Here is a 23,291-nt window from a genome sequence, read left to right on the forward strand (position 1 = left end):
AATTTTCCACGAATTTGATTTCGAGACCTCAAGTTTAGAACTTGAGGTCTCAAAATCAACCATCTAAACGCACACAACTTCGTGTGGCAAGGGTATTTTTCTTTCATTATTATCTCGCAAGTTCGATGACCAATTGAGCTCAAATTTTCACAGGTTTGTTATTTTATGCATATGTTGAAATACACCTGTGAAGGTTAGTCTTTGACAATTACCAATAGTGTCCACTGCCTTTAACTCTTTGTGAAATCCAACCCAGGACCTTTGGCTTTACATCCCATCCAAAGGATGCAGCGATAACGGTCAAGTGTCTCGACCAGGACTTTAACCCACACTCTGCTGATCAGAAACACCAGAGTTTGAGTTAAGTTCTATTATCCGCCCGGCCACGACTAATTTAGGCGTTTTATAAATTATTTATTTATGATTGATTGATCGATCCTCCGAAGTATCCTCCGTACTAGAAAAGTAGATCAGGATTTATTCATATCGGAAGCAAAAATATTTTAACATAATCAAAACCATCCACCAACTTTAATACACAATATAAAAATATGTCCTAATATTCTGAGAATTTCCAAAGGATACCAAAGCCGTCCACCTATTCTTCATATGTAATTGCTTTTAAAAAGTCTTTAAAAATCGTCATAATTCTCTCAAATCCGTCAATTGGTCAAGTTGTATGCACGAGATAAACGTCCAACCTTACAAAACTTTTATGTTGATCCTCAAACAATCTTGTCTTCACATAAGACAAGGGCTGTCCATGACAGATGCTCCGACTGTTAGCCCGCCCTCGTTCGTCTTGTGGTCTTTCGTCCTCAGAAGGTGACCCGCCGTGGTATTGTGAACCTCTTTGCCGTTTTTGCTGCGGAACGAATCATTAAAATATTCATTCAATTCATTTAATGGTTTATTAAAAAACTATTCAAATCGCTGGCAGCAGCAGATTATAATGAACAGTAACAACATTTCAAGACTAGAGTTAAATATATCAAATATTAAAAATGGCACTAAATCTTTTACACATAAAAACAGAGATGTTTATAAAACTGCTAAAGGCAAGGCAAGAATATATAAAACACATGATTAAACAACAAAAGATCCATTACAGCCACAATAAGGGAATCAATGTGTGGTGAAAAGGTTTTCAACTAGTGGTCTAAACCCGCGCCGAGGCCTGGATTTGATAATTTTACCGAGAAGAAGTCGAGGTAAATTATCAAGAACCAGGCCTCGGCGTTATAACACTTTTTACTGGTGTTAAATCGTCCGTTCAAACAACACCTCGTGATGCCCTCTCGACCAATCAGAATGGATAAACTGTCTTAGGTATTTATGAATGTTTATTCATTCATTCAATCAGTCATTAGAAGTTTTATTTCTATAAAAACAAAATATCCCACTGTAGCCACGGTTGGAATTACAGGAAAGTCTACATACATAAAATAAGCAATACTATAAGATTGGTGAATGGTGATCATAAGTGCAGAATTGGGCGGTAAGCAGAGCCATAACATTTGGTCCTGTTCCTCCTTGCCTACTCACTAGCTTGTTATAGACCTTATGCAAATGACGTCGTTTCACTAGGGCGCCCTCACCTAGAGGTCAAAAGGAGGTTGTTCATTGGCCAATACTGTGCGCCGCGCGTACCGTCACCGTTTTTCCTCTAAGATGGCGGCTAGATGACGTCAATGCATAAGGTCTATTATTATACACACTTTATAAATTTGCATAAATACTTTTGATTTCACACTCACTTTTATTCTGTGGAATGGAACTTTAAAGACACTGGACACTATTGGTAATTGTCAAAGACCAGTCTTCTCACTTGGTGTATCCCAACATATGCATAAAACAACAAATCTGTGACCTTTGAGGTTGATAGGTGGGCGGAGTTGCAAGATAACTATGACAGAAAAAAACACCCTTGTCCCACAAAGTTGTGTGCTTTCAGATGCTTGATTTCAAGACCTCAAATTCTAAATTTGTGGTCTCGAAATCAAATTCGTAGAAAATTACTTCTTTCTCAAAAACTACGTTACTTCAGAGGAAGCCGTTTCTCACAATGTTTTATACTATCAACCTCTCCCCATCACTTTTAACCAAGTCAGGTTTTATGCTGATGGTTATTTTGAGTAATTACCAATAGTGTCCACTGCCTTCAATGAAGCACAGTTGTTTAAAATAATAAAATACCAAAGGTGTTCCTTTACCTGACAAATATTCCATAGATACCCAGCTCGCTGACCATTTCTTCTAGCTGGGCTGGTTGGTTCCCTCGTACCTTGTAGTTCTTAATGACGAGTGGTTGAATACGTTCCATCAGTATGTAAGCTCCGCGTTCTTCTTTGCCTTCGAGCTCTGTTAACTTTTCCCTCACCTCTTCATCAAAGAAGTTATTACCTGCCGAGGAGAATAAAAAATCAAGAGATGCTGCTAGGTTGTTTGAACCACTTTTTAAAACTGGTGTTTGGAAGGCGACCATTAGAGTCCCCCGAGAGGGCGTCGTTGAAGACAACCTCTCGCTCAACTAACGGTTTGTTTCAGAAATTGAAAACGAGGATCATAGATTGATTTTTGTCATCAGAAAGCTGATTTATAGGCAACATCATCAAGATACAAAACTAGAACTACCAATGAATGACTGAGAATTTGTTTGCATTTTTATAAAAGCAGAATTGTGCTCTATGCTCAGGAGGCCAGCTAAGGTTCATCTTTACGTTAGTACATGAACAATTTCTTCTGTGAACAATTTCACACGACACTGTGCCACAAGATATCGGCTATTCCATCAGCAGCATTTGGCATACTACCCTACCACCCTCCTCCTCTAACAACCCCCAGTCTACCGCGTGCCTCACTACACCCAACGGGGTTTCTCACACAATACGCCTCTCTTAATATTTATGCATGAGGTACGTCCCAATGCTAACTCAAAACGAGGCGATGGGCGCACCCACTGTAAGTGATGGGGGAGGTGCGCCCATAACCTCATTTTGGGTAAGAATAATGACGTCATGCATAAGTATTAAGAGAGGCGTAGGGGCAACCCTAACAACAGCCCTGAGTCAGCCAACCAAAGAACCAATCAGAGCGCTGAGTGGCTCACACTGGATCTTCTGAACCCCTATAAATAACTCCTCACTCTTATGACGATGACTACAGCAAGCTTGTCGAAACGTTGAGACCAATTCGGCAGTAGTATAGTTCAATACAATCCTATAAGCTCAAGTCGTAGCCAAAAATTTGACTCCCATAAATGGCCGACCGTGTTAGTCGACGAGGTAAAGGGAAAACCACGCAATTTCGAGGCATGTTTGTGTGGATCATTATATTCTACTTTTGAATTATCTAGCTAACCATATGCATTTTATATCAAATGGTTACAAGCGCTTTTTATAGACCAACTCGTCCGATTCAAGGCAACGTCTTCCTTCAAAACCCCAGTAAAATTTGGCCCAACCTTTTGTGTAGTTGTTCAAGGACATTGCATCGTTTATAGTTTTTTTTTAATTAATCACAATATAATTCCGCCTTTTTATGGAGGTGTACAAGGACATTGTACTGTTGATCAATATTTGAAAGGGTCTGTATGCATTTGGTAATCACTCAGCTCTGAAATTTAAAGGAACACGTTGCCTTTGATCAGACGAGTTGGTCTATAAAAAGCGTTTGTAACCGTTTTTTTAATAAAATGCATATGGTTTGAAAGATGTTTTAAAAGTAGAATACAATGATCCACACAAGTTTGCCTCAAAATTGCATGGTTTTCCTTTTACTGTGCGAACTAACACGATCGCCCATTAATGGGAGTCCAAAATTGGACTCCCATAAATGGCCGACTATGTTGGTCAACGAGGTAAAAGGAAAACCACGCAATTTTGAGCAATACTTGTGTGGATCATTGTATTCTACTTTTAAAATATCTTTCTAATCATATGCATTTTATAAGAAACGGTTACAGATGCTTTCCAAAGACCAACTCGACCGATCCAAGGCAACGTGTTCCTTTAATGGCAATAAAAGCCTACATTGGTAGATATAGAGCAGCTTTGGATAGTACATCACAGTGCATTTTGAGATTTTTATCCACCAAAACTTGAATCTGAGAAACGTTAGTGATAGTAACATTTCTCAGATTGTGAATCCTAATTGCAGATTATTCTTCCTGCATGGACATGGACCAGATTTTCGACAATACTACCTCCTTTTTCATGAAATCTTTACAGGTTAGTTCTACAACTACAATTTATGTTAAACTGACACAAAGAGTAGGATCCAATTACCAAATGGAATTTCTTCAAGCCCTTTAGTAGACATTGCACTGTTGATGTAATACTTCAAGTAATAAGTATAAATGAGGTCTTACCTCCACCTTCTCTCTGAGGTTTTAAGACGTATCGTTCGGGGTTCTTGATTCCCATAGCAGCTGCTTCATCCCCTTCCTTTGTCTGAGCAAATAGAAAAAAAATAGGGATCGGTGAAACGGACTAATATTTGAACAGGGTTCTTCATTACAATGCTGTCCCTTTTGGATCAGTGCTCAAGCACAAAAGTAGCTAAGCCAAATAAAATGATTCTCACCAGAATAAGGTTACCAGCCAAAGCACCATGTCACATGCAACGATTCTGACTTTGCAAAATTGTCTGAGAATTTCTTCTCATTCCTCAATCATTCCGTTACTGGCACTCAGTGGGAGTGTACAAAAAAGAGCCGGTCCGGTAGAAGTTAAAGAGCCAATAAAGGATGATCTCAATATGTCAACTATCACCTTTTTATGGCCAAATAGACATCGCAGATACCGGTTAATAACCATTTTACTCTCAAAATATGCATTTAGTAATAAATAACTCCAGTCAAAAATGTGAGGTAAGAGACTCGTTATAACTTTTTAAGTTTCCTGGATGGACTGCAGCAGTTGGAAAACTGTAATATCTATGTATTTGAGATCATCCTTTATTGGCTGTTTAAGTTAAAGTAAAGTCAAATTGTGGGAAAAGCAAGCACAGACAGGCGTGTTTTAAGTTTCTGCTGGAGGAGAGTGTCAATGATGCTGTGCTATTGTCTGATGTTTTCAGGAAGTGAAGGAAAAGTTTCCGGATCCTAAATTACCCAAACAAGATATATAGTTTTTAAATGAGTGAAAAAGTGGCAGGATACAGAACGTTTCCCGATGTGAATTCAAGAGTCTTCTGAAATTCACATAAAAAAAACCTCACCAGCTCCAGGGGGTACTGCCCAGCGAATGTCGCCCTGATGTCTCTGATGACCTCGGGGTCGTCCAAGAACTTCTCCAACACCCCCGGCCTGGACAGCTCCTGTTGGATCTTCTTGGAGCCGGCGAGGTGCCAGTCTATGGATGGACATGTCACCGCTAAAGACTTCTCCACTAAGATCTTAGCATCCCACGCCTGTGGAGACGACAATAAAAATGTTAGTACTTCGTAATAATAATAATCATAATCCATCAAAGTGCTAACTGTGCAAACAATAATATAAACATGTAAAAATAACCAAAATTTAAACTCAAGCCTAATCTTTAAAAAAAAATCAAGAACATTTAGTAGAGAAACACAATACACAATATCTAAGAAAACATCAACGGGTAAAACAATTGACTCAAATATTTATACTCAAAAACAGATGTGTCTCATCAATTTTGCTCCGCGGAGTTACTTGCAGTTTTCAACAAACATCTTATGACTTTCCTGTTCAATGACTGATTGCTTTGACTGTTTTCCCATTATCAGTGCCATTATTTATTTGCTTATTGTATAGTTTCTTGTAAAGCGCTATGCCTTTTGTAAGAGCGCTATATGAACCTCTCTTTTACTATTTTTATTATTTAAACAGATGATTTTACTAGTTTTGGCAATTTGTTCCATCGGGCATGGAGCAGCATGCGAGAAAGATCGGTCTCCCCATGAATGATTGGATATAGGCTCAATAAGGAGCCTAGAATTCTAAGGAGTTTACAAGGAGACTTGTATGAGCCAGCAGGGAAGATCATCAATATATGCATGGGCATTTTTAGAGAGTGATTTATACACAAAACACAGAAGTTTATACTTAATCCTACTGCTAACTTGTACTTGATTCTTATACAGTGAACAAATCTCAACAAAACACCCAAAAACAACTAGAGAATGAAGTTTACTAACCCTTTCCCCACAACAAAAATGTGAGGGCACGTAGCCGACTCTGTAATATACAACAGCCACTTCCATGTCGTCTCTGAAAAAAGGGGAAAAGAGAGTGAAAACAGAGTCGCTATGTGTTCCTGATTTGGAATGAAGCACATTTTTGAAACAGCTACTTAAGCGGAATGTTTTCAACAGAAATGGTTTTTTAACTTGTTTAAAATGCACTTGTTCACCATTTTAATGTATTTTGAAACGTGTACACTTCTGAATTTTTGGTCATTATCGATTAAAAAATCAGGCCCTAACCTAAAGGTTTTGAAAAACTGACAACACTTCTGCCCTTGACTGCGCAAGTCAAAGGACAATGCCGCTGTCGTCATGTCTGGGAGTTTGCTTTGTTATACCTCCACGCTGCAACAAAGCGGCTTTACAAATTGAAGCTCCCAACTATGACGTTTTGAGAGTGGTTATGTAACGGGGCTTTTCGCAAATCTCTCAGAAAAGCACTGGATAAGGGCATTCGAAATTATTGGTCTTTTTACACAATTGAAATCTATTTATAATCATATAATCAAGGCTTTCCTTATTCATTGAAAACATTTGAAAGTGAAATTCAGCAAAGTTCACGACTTGACATTTTCATTCAAGCAGGTCTTTAAAGACAGTGGACACTATTGGTAATTACTCAAAATAATTATCATCATGAAACCATACTTGGTAACGAGTAATGGGGAGAAGTTGATAGTATAAAACACTGTGAGAACGGCTCCCCCTGAAGTGACATAGTTTTTGAGAAAGAAGTATTTTTCCACGAATTTGATTTAGAGACCTCAAGTTTAGAATTTGAGGTCTCGAAATCAAGCATCTGAAAGCACACAACTTCGTGTGACAAGGGTGTTTTTTTTCTTTCATAGTTATCTCGCAACTCCAATGACCATCAAGCTCAAATTTTCAGAGGTTTGTCATTTAAATGCATATGTTGAGATACACCAAGTGAGAAGACGGGTCTTTGACAATTACCAATAGTGTCCAATGTCTTTAAGCTTTGAGTGAATCTCTGGTTCTTCTCAGAGCCCACCCACTGCAGGGCTTGATCTTGAGACTGCAGGGTAGTGAAACTCAAAACTTGCAATGGATCAGGAAATTGTTTACAGGACCACAATGAAAGTAAAATTAAACAAAAGTTTAACAAAAAGTTCAAGAGTTCCCCAAAACAATGGTCACAATAATAATCAAACCGCAGAAAAGTAAACAGCAACAAACACATCTAATAATAATAAGGGGTGACAGGCAAGCTTATGACAAATTTGTCTGAATCTAGGGAAGATTGTTTAAATAATGCTATTCCACCTTTTGGTAACCCCTGGAGTTAAAGATTCCAATGATCTTTAAAGACAAATTGAAATTTCATTTGAAATTTTCAAATTTTCACTTGAAATTCTATTTGAAATTTCATTTGAAATTTCAATTGAAATTTCATCTGAAGTTTTCAAATTTTCAACTTGAAATTTCATTTGAAATTTTCTAATTTGAAATTTTCAATTTCAAATTGAAATTTCATTTGTTTCAAACAGCTTTTTAGAAGTTTATTTCTTTTGTTTTCCCGATGTTCCCTCTTTCTTCTGTTGATTTGTTTCTGTTTTCTTCTTTTCATGCGCTTTGAGCACCTTTTTAGGTGAATATATGCGCAATTTTGATTTTCCTTATTATTATTATTTATTAGGGAGATGAACCAGCTAGACTCATTTCAAATTGGAGAAAAATACAGCATTTTTTGTTTCCCAGGCAAACTTGACAAAAAGTCTGAATAAACATAACATGTATAAAGTCTAACATTTCTCATCCCTGACTATTACTAAGAAGACAAAAAAGTAAACTATTGTTGTTGTTTTTTCTTCTTACAAGATTAAACGTCTGTCGTCCGAAAGCCGCCCCCTCTTGCCCATGTCAGACAGCGATCGTCGGATAACTCGTATGCATGACTCCTGCTTTTTCATGGTGAACTCCAAAAGGCGTTGATCGAAGATGTTCTGCTCCGGGCAACACACCATGTAGCACACGACAGCACTGATCAACAAGAATACAGGAGAAATAAACATTAACTCAGCCATTAACAGACTCACTGTTTTGAGTAACCCCTGGTAGGATGCCAGTCTCCCTTGCACTCCACCGACATCCTGGGTATAAAGTTTCTCCACGATTCAAATAAAGTTTAAAATAAAGTTTGCTCATCTTTTTACCTGCTCTAAGCAGCTGAAATTTCGCTCAATATTCTTTATCTCCTAAACTATACTTTGATTGGTCCACAAAAAAAGAAATCTGTCCGTCAGTGGATGACAATGAATGGTCAGAGAGTAGGAGGGTTGACTGTGTACTGTGTATATGCCTTCACCTCATAATATATTGTGGATAGTATTAATGGTTAGACAGTAGGAGGGTTGACTGTACTTCGTCTATAAGTTCACCATATGATAGATTGCAGGCTGGCGTAGTAATCTATCAATCAAAACCACCGTGAATGATATTAATTGGTCAGACAGTAGGAGGGTTTAAAAGCTTCCAAACAGTCCTTTCAGGTTTCTTGGCTGGTGTTGTATCCATACAAGAATTTTTGTTGATCATCTTCATATGGGTTGAAGGTCTCAAAGCCCCAGTGGGCGTTGGCTCTTTATGCCCCTGTACCTCTGTACTTACTCTTTGTTCCCATAGTGCTGCCACGCCGTCACCATACCATCGGCCAAACCTTGCAGCGAGGCATTCTCAGGGATGTGCGACTCAATGTCAATGGGACACGAATGCAGACCCAGTGTATATCTAGAACCAAGAAGTAGAAAATCACCTTTAAATTATTATTAATAAATACCTCAGACAGTTTCGCTATCCCTGTTAGTGGAGAGCGCGTCAAGTGGGTGTGTATAAACCTTTGTTTATGACCAGTAAAAAGTGTTGAAACATGGGCGTGACACGCGAGCTTGCACCTGTGCTTATGAGACAGTTTCTTCATTCCTATTGGTCAAGAGCAACGGCCGGGACAGTTGTGCCACATCACGCGATACGCGCGACATTTCAACTAGTGGTTCATACCCGGTAAAATTATCAAGAACCAGGCCTTGTTTGGATTAAACCACTAGTTGAAAACCTCTTCACCACACATTGATTCCCTTAATAATATTGTTAATAACAGTTTATATGTAAATACCACAGCAGTCCTATCGACAATGTTTACCCAAGTATTAAAGGCAGTGGAGATTATTGGTAATTACTCAAAATAATTGTTAGCATAAAAACTTACTTGGTAACAAGCAATGGAGAGCTGTTGATAGTTAAAATCAGTGTGAGAAACGGCTCGCTCTGAAGTAACATATTTTTTTGAGAAAGAAGTAATTATCCACTTATTTGATTTCGAGACCTCAGAATTTGAAACCAAGCATCTGAAAGCACACAAATTCGTGTGTTTTTTCTTCCATAATTAACTCGTGCATACATGTCTGTTGAGATACACCAAGTGAGAATACTGGTCCTTCACAACAACCAATTGTGTCCAGTGTCTTAAAGTTATGTGTTAATTTTTCTTGTGGGAAATTTAGGGGCAGATCTTCAAGGACCTTACTTGTGCAGATGTGTTACATTGGCTGCCAAGCCCCCAAAGCTTGAAGCCATCGTGTTGGTTTCTATCTGCTTCATGGACTGCTGCCCGCCTTGTGTGTCGATCATGTAGTCTGATCGGAGAAGGGTTAACTTTATAGGCTAGAGAAAACGGAAATTAAAGAGAAAACACAAGACTGTTATTATTTTGTAACTTGTCATTTTAAATGTTTGTTGGTCAAGTAGTATCATGGCTGAAATTGGCAGAATAAGAGTTGGACAAAAACAAAATGGCATTCTAGCCAGACTGTCGATGGTGCTTGAGTCACCAGGCGAGAAAACAAAACTGCTTCTCTTAGTTTACTAGAAACCCATTGGATGGTCATACTTGCAGCTTGATGATATTGAACAACCATAGTTCCTGCGCTGCACCCAGATATATAAATAAAAACATTGCAAAAAAAGAACCTAGCTGAGTCTTTCTGGAAAATTAAAACGTAATTTAGCCTTCCAGAAAAACTCTGTTTAGGGTAAAAACGTCACTTGGGCTGTTCATTATTTTGTGCATTTATACCATGGTTGGTACAACAATCGATAACAGCTAGCTCTATTTTCTCTGTATGAATTTAACAAATACATTTATTTTTGATTTTAACTTTGAACTTGTTCGACTACATATTATGGTACATATGATAAATGTATGATATAAAAACTGATAAAAGTTACTCTTCTACCTTTGTAAATCCGTCCTTGTGCACATCTTCATAGATTTCAAACAATTTGCGGGTGAAGTCATCCGTTTGTATTGTACTGTAAAACATAGAAAGTCAAAGACTACATGATTTATCTTCATTCTTGTTACTCCTGGTGCTTTAAACTGGAACCTTAAATGGTTTCTTAATAACATTCCATCCAATGACCTCTACCATGCCAGATATAATTTACTGTGGCAGAGGGAATACATGAACCGTTTCTTCGATTAAACTTTCTGTTTTACAGGTTGCAGTGCTTCTCATCACACTCTCATACATGTAAGTTTATTATTGTCATTAGCTTTCTTCTTCTTCCTATGCGAGCACAAGCCTCACATGTGAGTAATATCGTACTATGAAGTGCAAAAGTAAGCAGGCCGCAGTAAAAAAAAAAAAATTCACAGGCATACGTGAAATGAGGTGTATTCACACAGATGCAGGTAGGCTGCTAGTGCAAGTAAAAGAAAAACTGGTGGCTTAACGGAACCGTAGGCTGGACAGCTGACTCCGGAACTGGTCCAGTGATGGAGCTGTCACAGCTTTTGGAGTATTCACCAATCTCTGATCCTACCTGTCAGTAGACCTTCATGTACCTTTTCGTAAATATCCAGGTGCATGCTGGTCTAAGAAGAATCAAACTTGATCCAGCAAGCACCTCATTCCTCATTCCTAACGAGCACAGACCATTCCGATAAGGTCTATACGGTACGGAATGTGCTACAAACTATTTTTAACCATTTTAACACAAACCTTTTCAAAGATGATGTCAGAAACTCTCGGTCCTCAGCGACTTTGTGCATCAGCAGATTGATGTGCGTCTGAATTCTGACCACCTTCTCAAACAGTTCCCTCGGGACAGGCGAGGGCAGCAGAGTGTGCGGGACGTACGTGATGCGATCGGGACAACACTCCTGCTCGGGTGACATGTACATGACCACGAGGCCGTGCGTTAGCGCCCAGTCTTTAGAGGAATCCCGGAGTTCGGTCAAGACCTCTGGGTCCAGTGGAAGTGGAACGCAGGAGAGCTGCTTCTGAGAAGATGCCATTGTGTCTGTTTTTGCTCTCACTTCTGTTAATACTTCTTTGAGGTTGAAGGCTGGGTCTATGTTGAAAGCTGAGACAGAACTACCAAAACAGCAGGTCTTGGATTTGTAACTGGACTGCAGGCCCTGGACTGGTTTCTCTCCCTTCTGGAGGTAACAATTCTTCGATGCGAACAGACAGCTGAACTTATGTTGAGATCTGAGAGAGAATTACTGAAACAACAGGACTCAGATTTCACACTGGACAGGCCCTCGACTGGTCGTAGCGTCAGGCAAGTAAACTCAGCACTGTACAACTCCTGTGGTCTTGTGTTTATTTCAGCTTGAAATATACCTCACTGTGTAAATAAAAAAGAAATTGATATTAATTTTGTTTAATTTCGAGTCCGATAAATTTACTCACAATAAGTGCAACTACAACTTGTTTAAAATAAAACCAAACTTTTAAATTCTACTACCACCAGAAAAGAATACCTAAATAAGACATTTTAGGCGTCAACCATCACAAGACTAAAAAAAAACAAGCTCACTAAAAAGATAGAATCCGATAGCTAGCATGACTCAGCATTGTATTAATGTTTGGCATTGCAAGACTAGTATTTTTTAGAACCTCTTATTGCTTTTGACCCAGAAATGGGAGACTTTCTGGGACGATAGAGGGCAGCAGACTTACCGGGTAAATCCATTGTTCTCAGAATTATGCGCATGTTCAGAACTACGTAAACAATGGAAATTTACCCGGTATGTCTGCTGCCGCCTAGCGTTGGAAAGTCTCCTATTGAATGTCCCCTCTAACCTCTTGCACCTTGGTTGAGCATTCAGTCGTGAATTTGATTGTCCTGTACTGTGGCCTGTATACTTCATTTATAAGGAGGGCATCAAGGCATGTGCTCCTTGGTAAATTTCTACTGTCCATTTCAAGGCCACAAGGCAATGACAATGACCAGGGGGGCATCAAGGCAATGAACTGGGGGCATGGAGGCAAATTCCTTCATTGCCTTCGTGAAGTACATGTACATGTATCAGGCCTGGTGTGGTCCATACCACCAGTCACCAATACACCGATCCAATAGGCTCCACCCGCGGCGCACGTGTGTGTTCTACTGCCATGATGGACCATGGTGTGAGCATGGAGGTAGAAAAGGTGTGAGCGCAAGAACACGTGAGCCTCTCCAATGACATTCTGCACAACTCTGTCGTGCGCGCAAAGCATTATACGCGCACGCATTCGGACTAAAAAGTGTTAGACTTTTTTGGTAGGGCAATGGGTTGAGATTGGTCAATAGGCAATGGGGGAGAGCTTTTAATGCACTTTTAAGTCACTCATTCGAGACTGTGTGACAATTGACTAGAAGACTAACTTGATTAAGGGTTAAGATAAAGATAGGAGCCTGCCATTGAAATGACAGCCCACTTGTGTGGCTAGTTGCGATAACGTAACCCCCGTCCCGACGGCCGTTGGGAGGAGGGTATCCCCCCCCTTACCAGTTTTCACGCTATTATGCCTTTTTCTTAGAATTGGGAAAAAAATAATGATGCCTTATATCAACCGATGCCCTAATTACCTTCTTTTGTTAATATGAAGTATGCAAACATATATTAAAACTTGATGGACATTGAAATGTTCACACTACACACCGATCTTCGATGACTTCAACTGGCCCCATTTGTTTTGAGTTTTTCCTGTTTTCACGGCAAACAAGAAAGCATAGTTTCCCGGTGAAGCCATACATGGAAGAAACATCTACAGTGACTACAAGTGTTCTTTGAGACTCTGTGTATTACTCTATAGCCAGCAGTTGTCTTCGTTTTATTCAAAATATTTTTTAATGAAATTTTAAAATTACCATGGTAATTTGCAAAAAATAACAAAAATAAAAAATTTAAAAAAAAGTGTGAATAATCATTGGCTTTCAAATCTGACTTTTATTTATTTTTACCCCTTTTTTTTCTCTTAAAATTTATAATAAAGCGTATAAATAAACAGTGATAATTGAATCAACAAGCTGATCATTTAAATTTTAATATTAATAATAATATTGATCGGAGGGTTAAAAATAAAAATCTCAAAAAATATTAGAAAATGATATAAGGCACATGGCTTCTTTAAGCCTCTGTATTTTTTTTTCAGAATGCTCAGCAAAATATTCAGTCACATGGTTTGATCATCATGATTTGTGAATTGAAATAGTGTTTGATGAAACTTTTTCGGTGGGCAAATATTTTTATATGGCCTCAACATTATGACATATTTTTGTACCTTGTAGAAACGCCTAAAATACCAAACGTTTTGCATTTACAAGTGCAAATATCCAGTGGAGCCTTACGTGTTTCTAAGTTTTGGTCAAGGGAGAGGAGACTCTAGTCTTTGCTTGGCAAATAAAACCACACAATTTTTATCTAGGGACTGTTTACATCGCGCACAGAGAGGTAAAAGATTTGCCACGATTTTAGGGACACCTCGAAAACAGGACCTCCTACGATACGACAGTTTTTTTATCGCAACTATTGTGTGGCCAACTCTGAATAATAACAAAGGCTCAAAAACACAAGGAAAATAATATATGGAAAAGTTTCCGTATGGCGCCACCACTTTTTCATTCGAAATAGAATAATATAGTATCTAATTTACCTGATTGATATATCCCTTTTTGTAAAAATGAGTGAAAAAGTGGTGGCGCCATACGGAAAGTTATCCTAATATATACCCACCCCCCTAAAAACGAATAAAACATATAGAAAATAAATAAACAAACATCAATAAAAAATTAATTAATGAAATAAAACTCACAGTTTATTATTTGAATAAGTACGTAAATTACTTTAAGCAAGTATCGATACAACGTCTAACTAGTTGCGATGACGTAACCCTCCTCCCTCTTGCGGCCGTCGGGAGGAGGGTTACGTTATTATTATGATTATCGCAACTACTTGTTGAAGTTGAACTTGAACTGTTGAATGAACTTGCCCAATTTATTTTGATGCTACCACCACCAGTGACCAGTAGGCAGTAATTTGAGGTGTCGACTCGACCATGACTCGACCATCACAACTAATACAAGATTGGATCTAAACACAAGAATACCATCCGATGTGACTCAGCATTTATGCGGTTCTCTGCGCTGGATCGGAGGACTCACGTTCTGCTGAAGTGGTACGGTGAACTCTGAGCGAAGTGGTGTGGTTTTACGAAACGTTCGCGTTTGTGCATGGTGTGTACTGGTACGTACTTGTAATTGTGTAACTGTGACTGCATAACATGCGTTACGTGCGTGTTATTAGTGTTTGTGAGATCGTGGTGCAGTCCAAACAGCGCCCTCTCCTGTCCGGACGTCCAGACACATAGCATTGTTGGATAGGGTTTGCAGCCCACTGCTATGCAGGGCCCAAAGTTGACTAAGCACAAAACAACTAGAAAATGCTTATCAGCCAATATACCATGTTATGTGCACAGTTTATTACCGGTTTCTTGCACATTTTTCTTAAGCAGAATTGGCTCTTCTTGTTTTGACCATCAATGTATTCTCCAGAAAACACAGAATTTTGATTGCTTAAAAGTTTGAGAAAATAGAATTAGCTGTTGCAAACAACTTACCAACCAAATGGACCGAGAGTATAAATGCTTTCTAACCCCATTCATGTATTTCCACTTCACTGCTTATGTTTCACTTAGTTACCTGTTCATGTTTGTTGTGTTGTCATTTAGCCTTCGAGAAAGACTCTGCTAGGGTCGAAACGTCAGGCCATTAACTATTTTTTGCTTAAAAGTTTGTAGGGTTGCTGCCTATACCACTAGAATAATATTGTCAATTGTAATTTCATACTCCCAGCAAAAAAAAGGTTGTTTAGTGAAAAATGCGTAATTAATCAAAATCCACTAGTAAATGTTTTTCGTAAAAACTGAATGTTCCATCTGTCAACAATTTTGTTGGAGACCACTTTGATGTCCTTGCTCTATGCTTTGATCAATAACTTCCATATAAACCAGGAACTCATAAAATATGCGACAGCAATTTGAAGAACTCTATGCATACTGCACATATGACTTTAAATTCCTTTATCAAGGTGCAGCCATCCTTGATTTTTCCCATTGATATCAATACCGAGGCTGGAAGAACTAAATAGTCTGGTTCCTATTTGCAAAACTATTATTAGCATTTTTTTTTTTTTATTCAATACAAGGAACATGACCAAGAAGAAAAGACAGAATGATCAAGGTCTCAATGGTGTTCCACTTCTCAAAGTCTCCAATATAGAGTGTCATGGCCGAGTGGTTAAGAGCATCGAATTCAAGTTCTGGTGCTGATTCACCGGAGTGTGGGTTCGAATCCCGGTCGTGACACTTGTGTCCTTGAGCAAGATACTTTACTATAATTGCTTCTCTTCACCCAGGGGTATAAATGGGTACCTGCGAGGGTAGAGGTTGTTAATGTGTATGAAAAAGCCACAAGCGCCTTACAGGCAGCTCAGGGCTGTATACTCCCACGAGAGCTGAGAAACATTACAGGGATGTTATTTGGCCCCATGACCAGGGCACTAATGTAAAGAGCATTGATACGGTTATTGTGAAATGCGCTATATAAGAATTTGTTATTATTATTATTATTATTATTAATATAGGACAAACTGGTTAAGCTTTAAGAGGGGGGGGGAGATACCTGTACACTGATATGCGTTTAGCCATTGTATACCGAGGACTTTCCCCGAGTTGTTTGAAAATCACATGCATATTACTCGGGTGAGATTTGAACCCGATCCAAACCACGACCTTTGCAATTCTTGAGTAGTGTCCAACTAGTACGCTCCAGGGCAACGTCGTGGTCTAATTGGTAAGTAATGCTCTGGCAAAGGCAGTGGGTTGGAATGTTTTCAGGAATTCTTTAGACCGCTGACGGAGGTAAACAAAAACCCAGAAAAACAGTTCCTTTAAATTTTTAATAGTTAATTTTTTTCAGAGAACTTATACAAGTCCAACTTTAAACGTAAGAAATTCTTTAGGTTTTGAGTTTGTTGTTTTTTGCACCAAAGAGTATGTTAATCCTGGTTATCACATTATAAATTTAAAAGCAGTGGACACTATTGGTAATTACTCAAAATAACTATTAGCATAAAACCTTTCTTGGTGACAAGTAATAGGGAGAGGTTGATGGTATAAAACTTTGTGAGACACAGCACCCTCTGAACTGCCATAGTTTCCAAGAAAGAAGTAATTTTAAACGAAATTTGATTTCTAGACCTCAGATTTAGAACTTGAAGCCTCAAAATCAACCATCTAAAGTACACACCTTCGTGTGACAAGGGTGTTTTTTTCTTTCATTCATATCTCGCAAGTTCAATGACTAATTGAGCTCAAATTTTCACAGGTTTATAATGTTATGTATATGTTGAGATACACCAACTATGAAGGCCAGTCTTTGACAATTACCACTAGTGTCCACTGCCTTTAAACTAAGAGAGGTTTGTGGTAACACCATGTATCAAAAAGATATGTTCACATTGTGCAACTACAAACCTGTCTTAGATATACCACATGCAAAGTTTCAAATTACACATTATAATTTTTTGGAAGAGGCACTGATGATAGGAATATTTATTTAAAAAATTTTAATTTTAAATCTACTGAATACTTTAGCTTAAAGCCATTGGACACTTTCGGAACCGAAAAAAAAAGTTAACAAATTTACAAGTAACTTGCAGGGGACAAAAAGGTAATGGTGAAAGATGTCTCTTGAAATATTATTCCATGAAATGCTTTACTTTATCAATTCTCGATATCGAGAATTACGGATTTATTTCAAACACATGTCATGACACGGCCAAACATGCAGAAAGTTATTTTCTCCCGACTCAAAATAATTATTAGCATAAAACCTGTCTTGGTGACAAGTAATGGGGAGAGTTTGATTTCAAGACCTCAGATTTAGAACTTGAGGTCTCGAAATCAACCATCTGAACGCACACAACTTCGTGTGACAAGGGCGTTTTATTTCTTTCATTATTATCTCGCAACTTCGACGACCAATTGAGTTCAATTTTCACAGGTTTGTTATTTTATCATATGCTTATGTTGAGATACAACAACTGTGAAGGCTAGTCTTTGACAATTACCAATAGTGTCCACTGCATTTAAAAGAAACAAACTATTAAACTGCTCCGTTTGAATAAGGATTTCTTAATTTGTTTACATTTTTTGTTGGAAACAAAGGTTTTTGCAATAGCTTCCACATTGGCAGAGTGCATCTAAACTTAGGAGGTAGCACCATGTGTAAATCTCTTTTGAGTAGTGTTGGTTCTAAAAAGAACCAGTGGTTGACAATTTGACATCTCAATTTGATCAATGCTCTGAACCCACACTACTTATTAAAAGAGATCAACACTTGGTCTTACCGCAAACATCACCCAATTATAATCCCACCTAGCAAAGTTTCAAATCTTACCAATCTTAACTCTGAAGTTAAAAAAATTATCATACATTCATCATGTAGAAATTTAAACTTTTCTCAAGAATGGAGTTTAGGGATATTTAAATTTAAAAAGTTACATTAGTTTCAGGATTAAAGGCAGTGGACACTATTGGTAATTGACAAAGACTAGCCTTCCCAGTTGGTGTATCTCAACATATGCATAAAATAACAAACCTGTGAAAATTTGAGCTCAATCGGTCATCGAACTTGCTAACACGAAGTTGTGTGCGATTAGATGGTTGATTTCGAGACCTCAAGCTCTAAATCTGAGGTCTCGAAATCAAATTCGTGGAAAATTACTTCTTTCTCGAAAACTACGTCATTTTAGAGGGAGCCGTTTCTCACAATGTTTTATACTATCAACCTCTCCCATTACTTATTACCAATTAAGGTTTTATTCTAATAATTATTTTGAGTAATTACCAATAGTGTTCACTGCCTTTAAACATCACTTCTATTTCTTATTGCTTTCCTGTTTAAAACCATGTGGCAGTCGAATCCACCGACTCAAACCCAGTCATAGGTCATGGACACAATGATAATTAATTTGGCAGAGGACAATGTTTGAGACACAAAGTTGGTATCAAACATGGAAGTCCGGGAATTACTTCCCTCACAACCAAATACCTGACGAAAAACAATCGGTGCCACTTTTTTTCACAGTAGCCCATATGCACTAGCGCCATCTTAAAAAAATACCGCAATGAATATTGGGAAACTGAGATAAAGTTGAAAATGAAATCAATATGCCAAAATGGACGCCAAGCTGTTATTGACATGTCAACTATGCCAGGTTTTGTAGGTGTCTACAGCATTGCTTCAAAATCAGCATACCATGATGGTTGCTGGTGTTGCCAAAACAAATTTAAACCCTTTGCGCGATGATCATGCACATTGGGACTATGCATGGGCTACAGTAGGCAATTTGTCAGCACTTAAAAGAAGGAGACAGTTACATGTAGGTAAAGCCCAGTTCATACTTCCTGAGAATGTGAATGCGATACCAATCCTGACGTCACAGCCCTGTTTGCGCTGCGAAAGGAGTCGAGTAACTTTCAACTCTTCCAAATTATTTGTTGCGCATTTGTGACGTCAACATTTGTATTGCATTTGCAGGAAGTATAAGCTATGCTCAACACCCAATTATCCCTGTTTTCAGACTACCTACTCTTTTAGCGTACCAGTCATACGGAAGGCACTCTGGAAGTTAGTAAGGTAAGCACAAGCCTTAAACACTCGCTCAAAAATGTCTAATTGCGTCGGGTCTACCTGCTTTCGGAGATAAGAAAACCGTTTTATTCTATCTATTGTTCTGTCAATGTCATTTGAGGAAGTCGCGCATTTGTTCCTTTCAGGCATTCTAGGCACCCTGGTTGGATTGTTAAATTGGTTGTGAACCTTAGTGAAGTCCAAGTACTTGTTTGGTGAAATCTTCACTACTGCTTGATCATCTGGCATGGTTAGCACACCCGTCACTGCTCCCTTGTCATTTAAACAGAGGAAAGTCAACTTGCGGATCTCAGATCGGGACGAGTTTTGATTCTTAACGCAAAACACACTGGGAGAGTCGGAAAAGAGAGCTGTAAAATCAACCGCTACAAACGTGTCTCCGCCTTTGGCTGCTTCTGTTTCGTAAAAGTCTTCCAGCTTGGTGCTCACAAAGACAGCCCATGATGCAAAGGTGAATCTGTACGTCTCCTCACTGACACCGAATCGTACAGACAGATCGCTTGCGGAATTTCCCGTCCTCGACCCAACAAGAAACAAGAACAACTCCTCCTCTGACGTCAAAGGTTGCTGGGAGTTCATCTCTGCATCTTCGACATCTTCGACGATGTGGAAAGGTTCGGGTTTGACCTTCTCTACATCGAGTTTCAAATAGTCATGGAGAAGTTTAAAGATCGCATAATTCGGAAGACCTGTGTACATTTCAAACACACTGTCACTGTCTTTGACATTTTGGAGGCTAAGCAGCTTCAGGGAATCACAAGCTTTTTTGTAAGATGATGAGTCCTCCATCAATTGATGATAGTGCTTCCAAAAATCGTTCTCCTGAGAGCAACTTTTCTTCGCTGGTTGCTCATCTTGAACTTGATCCAGACTCTGCAGAACAAGAGAAAACACAAATATCAGTTTATAAAACCCGGACTCACACACAGCATGCCACTTTGGTATTCCAATAGATGGAATTTTGCATTTGGTGCAAATTTCAGTCCATTAGATCGGTGCGGTACCCGCTGCTAAAATATAGGATTCCAACTGCCTCTAGCTACCGGGCAATCTCACTGGTCTAGTTGGTAAGACACTGTACTAGAATTGCAAAGGCTGTGGGTTCAAATTCCACCCCAGCATTATGCCTCAATGCCGTATTTTTTTCACAGAGCACGAAAAAGTACAGTGCTAACACACTGGTGTGTATGTGTTAAACCAAAATAAATATAGTTTTTCTTTGTTTTGAAACTTTGTTAGGGTTTTGCCACAAATCACACCATCACCGCATATTTCTATTTGTTCTCCAAAAAACTTGATGTTTCATTTCACTAGAGAGGAGGTCGGACAATTCCCTTGGAACTTAAAATGACACGTTGCCTTGGATTGGGCGAGTTGGTCCATGAAAAACATTTGTTATGAAATCGATATGGTTAAAAAGATGTTTTTAAAGTAGAATATTATTACCCACACAAACAAGCCTTGAAAGTAGGTTGTTTTCCTTTTACTCTGCGAACTAAGGTCGTCCATTTTATGGAGTCATAAACTTGACTCCCCAAAATGGCATGCCATGTTAGTTGGTGACGTATAAATAAAACCATGCAATTTTGAGGTATATTTGTGTGGATCATTTTATTCTACTTTTAAATCATCTTTCTAACAATACACATTTTATAACAAATGGCTTCAAATGATTTTCATAGACCAACTCGACCGATCAAAGGCAACATTTCCATTTTAATCTTTTAATTTATAATTATAAGCAAAACAAGAACTTGTTTTGAGTACCTTTTTCTTGAGTTTTCTCCCTTGGTGTGGTGCACTGTTAGAAATGGGCTCAGTTTCAAAACTTGGCGCAACATTGAAGAATATCGTTGGAACAACCTTGTTCGTGGGAGTTGGCTGTTTCTCAAAATGACAATTACAGAGTCTTAGATGGTTGCCTGTGATCAGTTTTGTCCGTGTTATCTTGTTTTCTGCGACATCACATTTTGCTGCTGTCATCCACTTTCTCGCCAGCTTCTTGTTTTTCGGAAACGAGTAGAAAGTGCAACCGAACTTAACCCTGGGATGCGAACATCCAAGTGCTGAACATATCTGTTTTGACTTCGCGTTTGTCTTCAACTCAACAGATTCTTCTAACTTCGACTTGGCTTTCTGCGGCTTGTTCTGATTAGCCAACTTGGAGGATTTTTTCAACCTGCTGGCTTCTTCTGAACCGACAGGGGTCCTTGACTTGGTTGGTGCTCTTAACGATGTACACATAGGTGTCTTCAACCTAACTGTTTCTTGCACCTTGGCTGGTTTCTTTAACAACCTGTTATAATTGGTTGTTTTCAACCTGTCAGCTTCTTCTGACTCGACAGGGGTCTTTGACTCGGTTGGTGCTTTTGACTTTGTACATGCAGTTGTCTTTATCTTAACAGTTGTTTGCACCTTGGCTGGTTTCTTTAAGTTAGTGTATTTGTTTAACAACCCGTTAACAACAGTTGTTTTCGAACTGGCAGCTTCTTCACACTCGACAGGGGTCCTTAACTTGGTTTTTGTTCTTAACTTTGAACATGCAGGTGTCTTTTTCTTAACTTTTTTTTGCACCTTGGCCTGTTTCTTGAAACTTGTGGACTTCCTTAACAACCTGTTAACAACAGTTGTTTCTGACCTGGCAACTTCTTCCGACTCGACAGAGGTCCATCTCGACTCGGTTGGTGGTCTTAAATTTGTACACACACTAGGTGTCTTTACCCCAACAAGTTTTTTCTTCTTGGCTGGTTTCTTGAAACTTGTGGATTTCTTTAACAACCCGTTAACAACAGTTGTTTTCAACCTGGCAGCTTCTTCTGACTCGACAGGGGTCCTAAACTCGGTTGGTGCTTTTGACTTTGTACACACAGGTGTCTTTATTGGAACAGCTTTTCCCACCTTAGCTTGTTTCTTGAAATTGGTGGATTTCCTGAACAAACCGTTAACAACTGTTGTTTTCAACCTGTCCACTTCTTCCGACTCGACAGGGGTCCTTAACTCAGTTGGTGTTTTTTTAGGGGACCACGCAGGTGTCTTTATCGGAGCAGTTTTTTCCACCTTAGCTTGTTTCTTGAAACTTGTGGATTTCCTTAACAACCTGTTAACAGTTGTTTTCAACCTGTCCACTTCTTCAACCTCGACAGAGGTCCATCTCGACTCGGTTGGTGGTCTTAAATTTATACACACACAAGGTGTCTTTACCCCAACAGTTTTTTCCTTTTTGGCTCGTTTCTTGAAACTTGTGGATTTTTTTAACAACCCGTTTACAACAGTTGTTTTCAATATGGCCGCTTCTTCCGACTCGACAGGGGTCCTTAACTTGGTTGTTGTTCTTAACTTTGAATATGCAAGTGTCTTCGTCTTAACATTTTTTTCAGCCTTGGCTGGCTTCTTTAAATTTGTGGATTTCCTTAACAACCCGTTACCAACAGTTGGTTTCTTTATATTGGTGTATTTCTTAAAAAGCTCTCTGTAAAAAGCAGTTGTTTTCAACCTGGACACTTCTTCTGACTCGACAGGGGTCCTTCTTGTCTTAGTTGTTGTTCTTAACTTTGTACACGCAGATGTTTTCAACTTAACTGTTTTTTCCACCTTTGCTAGCTTCTTTAAATTAGTGGATTTCTTGAACTTGGTTACTCTCTTTAACTCATCATGTGTAACAGACTTCTTAGTTGATCCCTTTCGCTTAACAGTTGCTAACAACCCGTCTTGTTTCTTAAACTTGAAAGTGATACGCGTACATTTTTTTGCAGATTTCTCTTGGCCGTTTGACATCAATGACTCAGTAGTTTTTACCGGCTGAAGTGAGTGAGGTGTCTTCAAAGTGGCAGCTTTAAGTGATTTGGTTGTTGACTTTCCATGTTTCTTCAAAGTAGATTGATCGGTCTCTGCTGGAGGGGTGATGGATGTCTTTGATTGTTTAGTTTTTCCCATCTCAGCCTATATTCCAGTGTTGAGGGTTTCTTCAACTTGGCAGCTTTATGCGAATCAACAAAAAAGTATCAAGTTCCTTCGGGTGGCTTGTCTGGCTCCGTCTGGAAAAAAAAGAGAAAACAGATTCAAGGTATATTTAG

The 23,291-nt window shown here is 38.8% G+C and overlaps 2 protein-coding genes across 3 annotated transcripts; both read right to left on the reverse strand.

The window, feature by feature from the left end:
• Positions 1 to 218: 218 nt before the first annotated feature.
• On the reverse strand, positions 219 to 14,761 carry LOC117289665 (glutathione synthetase-like). Of its 2 annotated transcripts, none has more exons than XM_033770890.1 (11): positions 14,610 to 14,761; positions 11,232 to 11,862; positions 10,464 to 10,539; positions 9,755 to 9,891; positions 8,839 to 8,958; positions 8,047 to 8,211; positions 6,163 to 6,235; positions 5,221 to 5,412; positions 4,370 to 4,451; positions 2,214 to 2,403; positions 219 to 865 (listed from the first exon to the last, which is right to left on the reverse strand). In XM_033770890.1, exons 2-11 carry the CDS (start codon positions 11,525 to 11,527, stop codon positions 742 to 744), a joined length of 1,455 nt encoding a protein of 484 aa, XP_033626781.1. In that variant the 5' UTR covers positions 11,528 to 11,862; positions 14,610 to 14,761; the 3' UTR covers positions 219 to 741. The 2 variants fall into 2 exon arrangements, with proteins under 2 accessions (XP_033626781.1, XP_033626779.1); XM_033770888.1 differs by having other exon boundaries at positions 14,516 to 14,761.
• A 3,605-nt stretch (positions 14,762 to 18,366) lies between these two features.
• On the reverse strand, positions 18,367 to 23,234 carry LOC117289710. Its single transcript, XM_033770964.1, has 2 exons — positions 20,986 to 23,234; positions 18,367 to 20,091 (listed from the first exon to the last, which is right to left on the reverse strand). Exons 1-2 carry the CDS (start codon positions 23,149 to 23,151, stop codon positions 19,153 to 19,155), a joined length of 3,105 nt encoding a protein of 1,034 aa, XP_033626855.1. The 5' UTR covers positions 23,152 to 23,234; the 3' UTR covers positions 18,367 to 19,152.
• Between the last annotated feature and the right edge of the window lie 57 nt (positions 23,235 to 23,291).

Source organism: Asterias rubens, chromosome 4 (assembly GCF_902459465.1).
Source record: "Asterias rubens chromosome 4, eAstRub1.3, whole genome shotgun sequence".
Classification (NCBI taxonomy): domain Eukaryota; kingdom Metazoa; phylum Echinodermata; class Asteroidea; order Forcipulatida; family Asteriidae; genus Asterias; species Asterias rubens.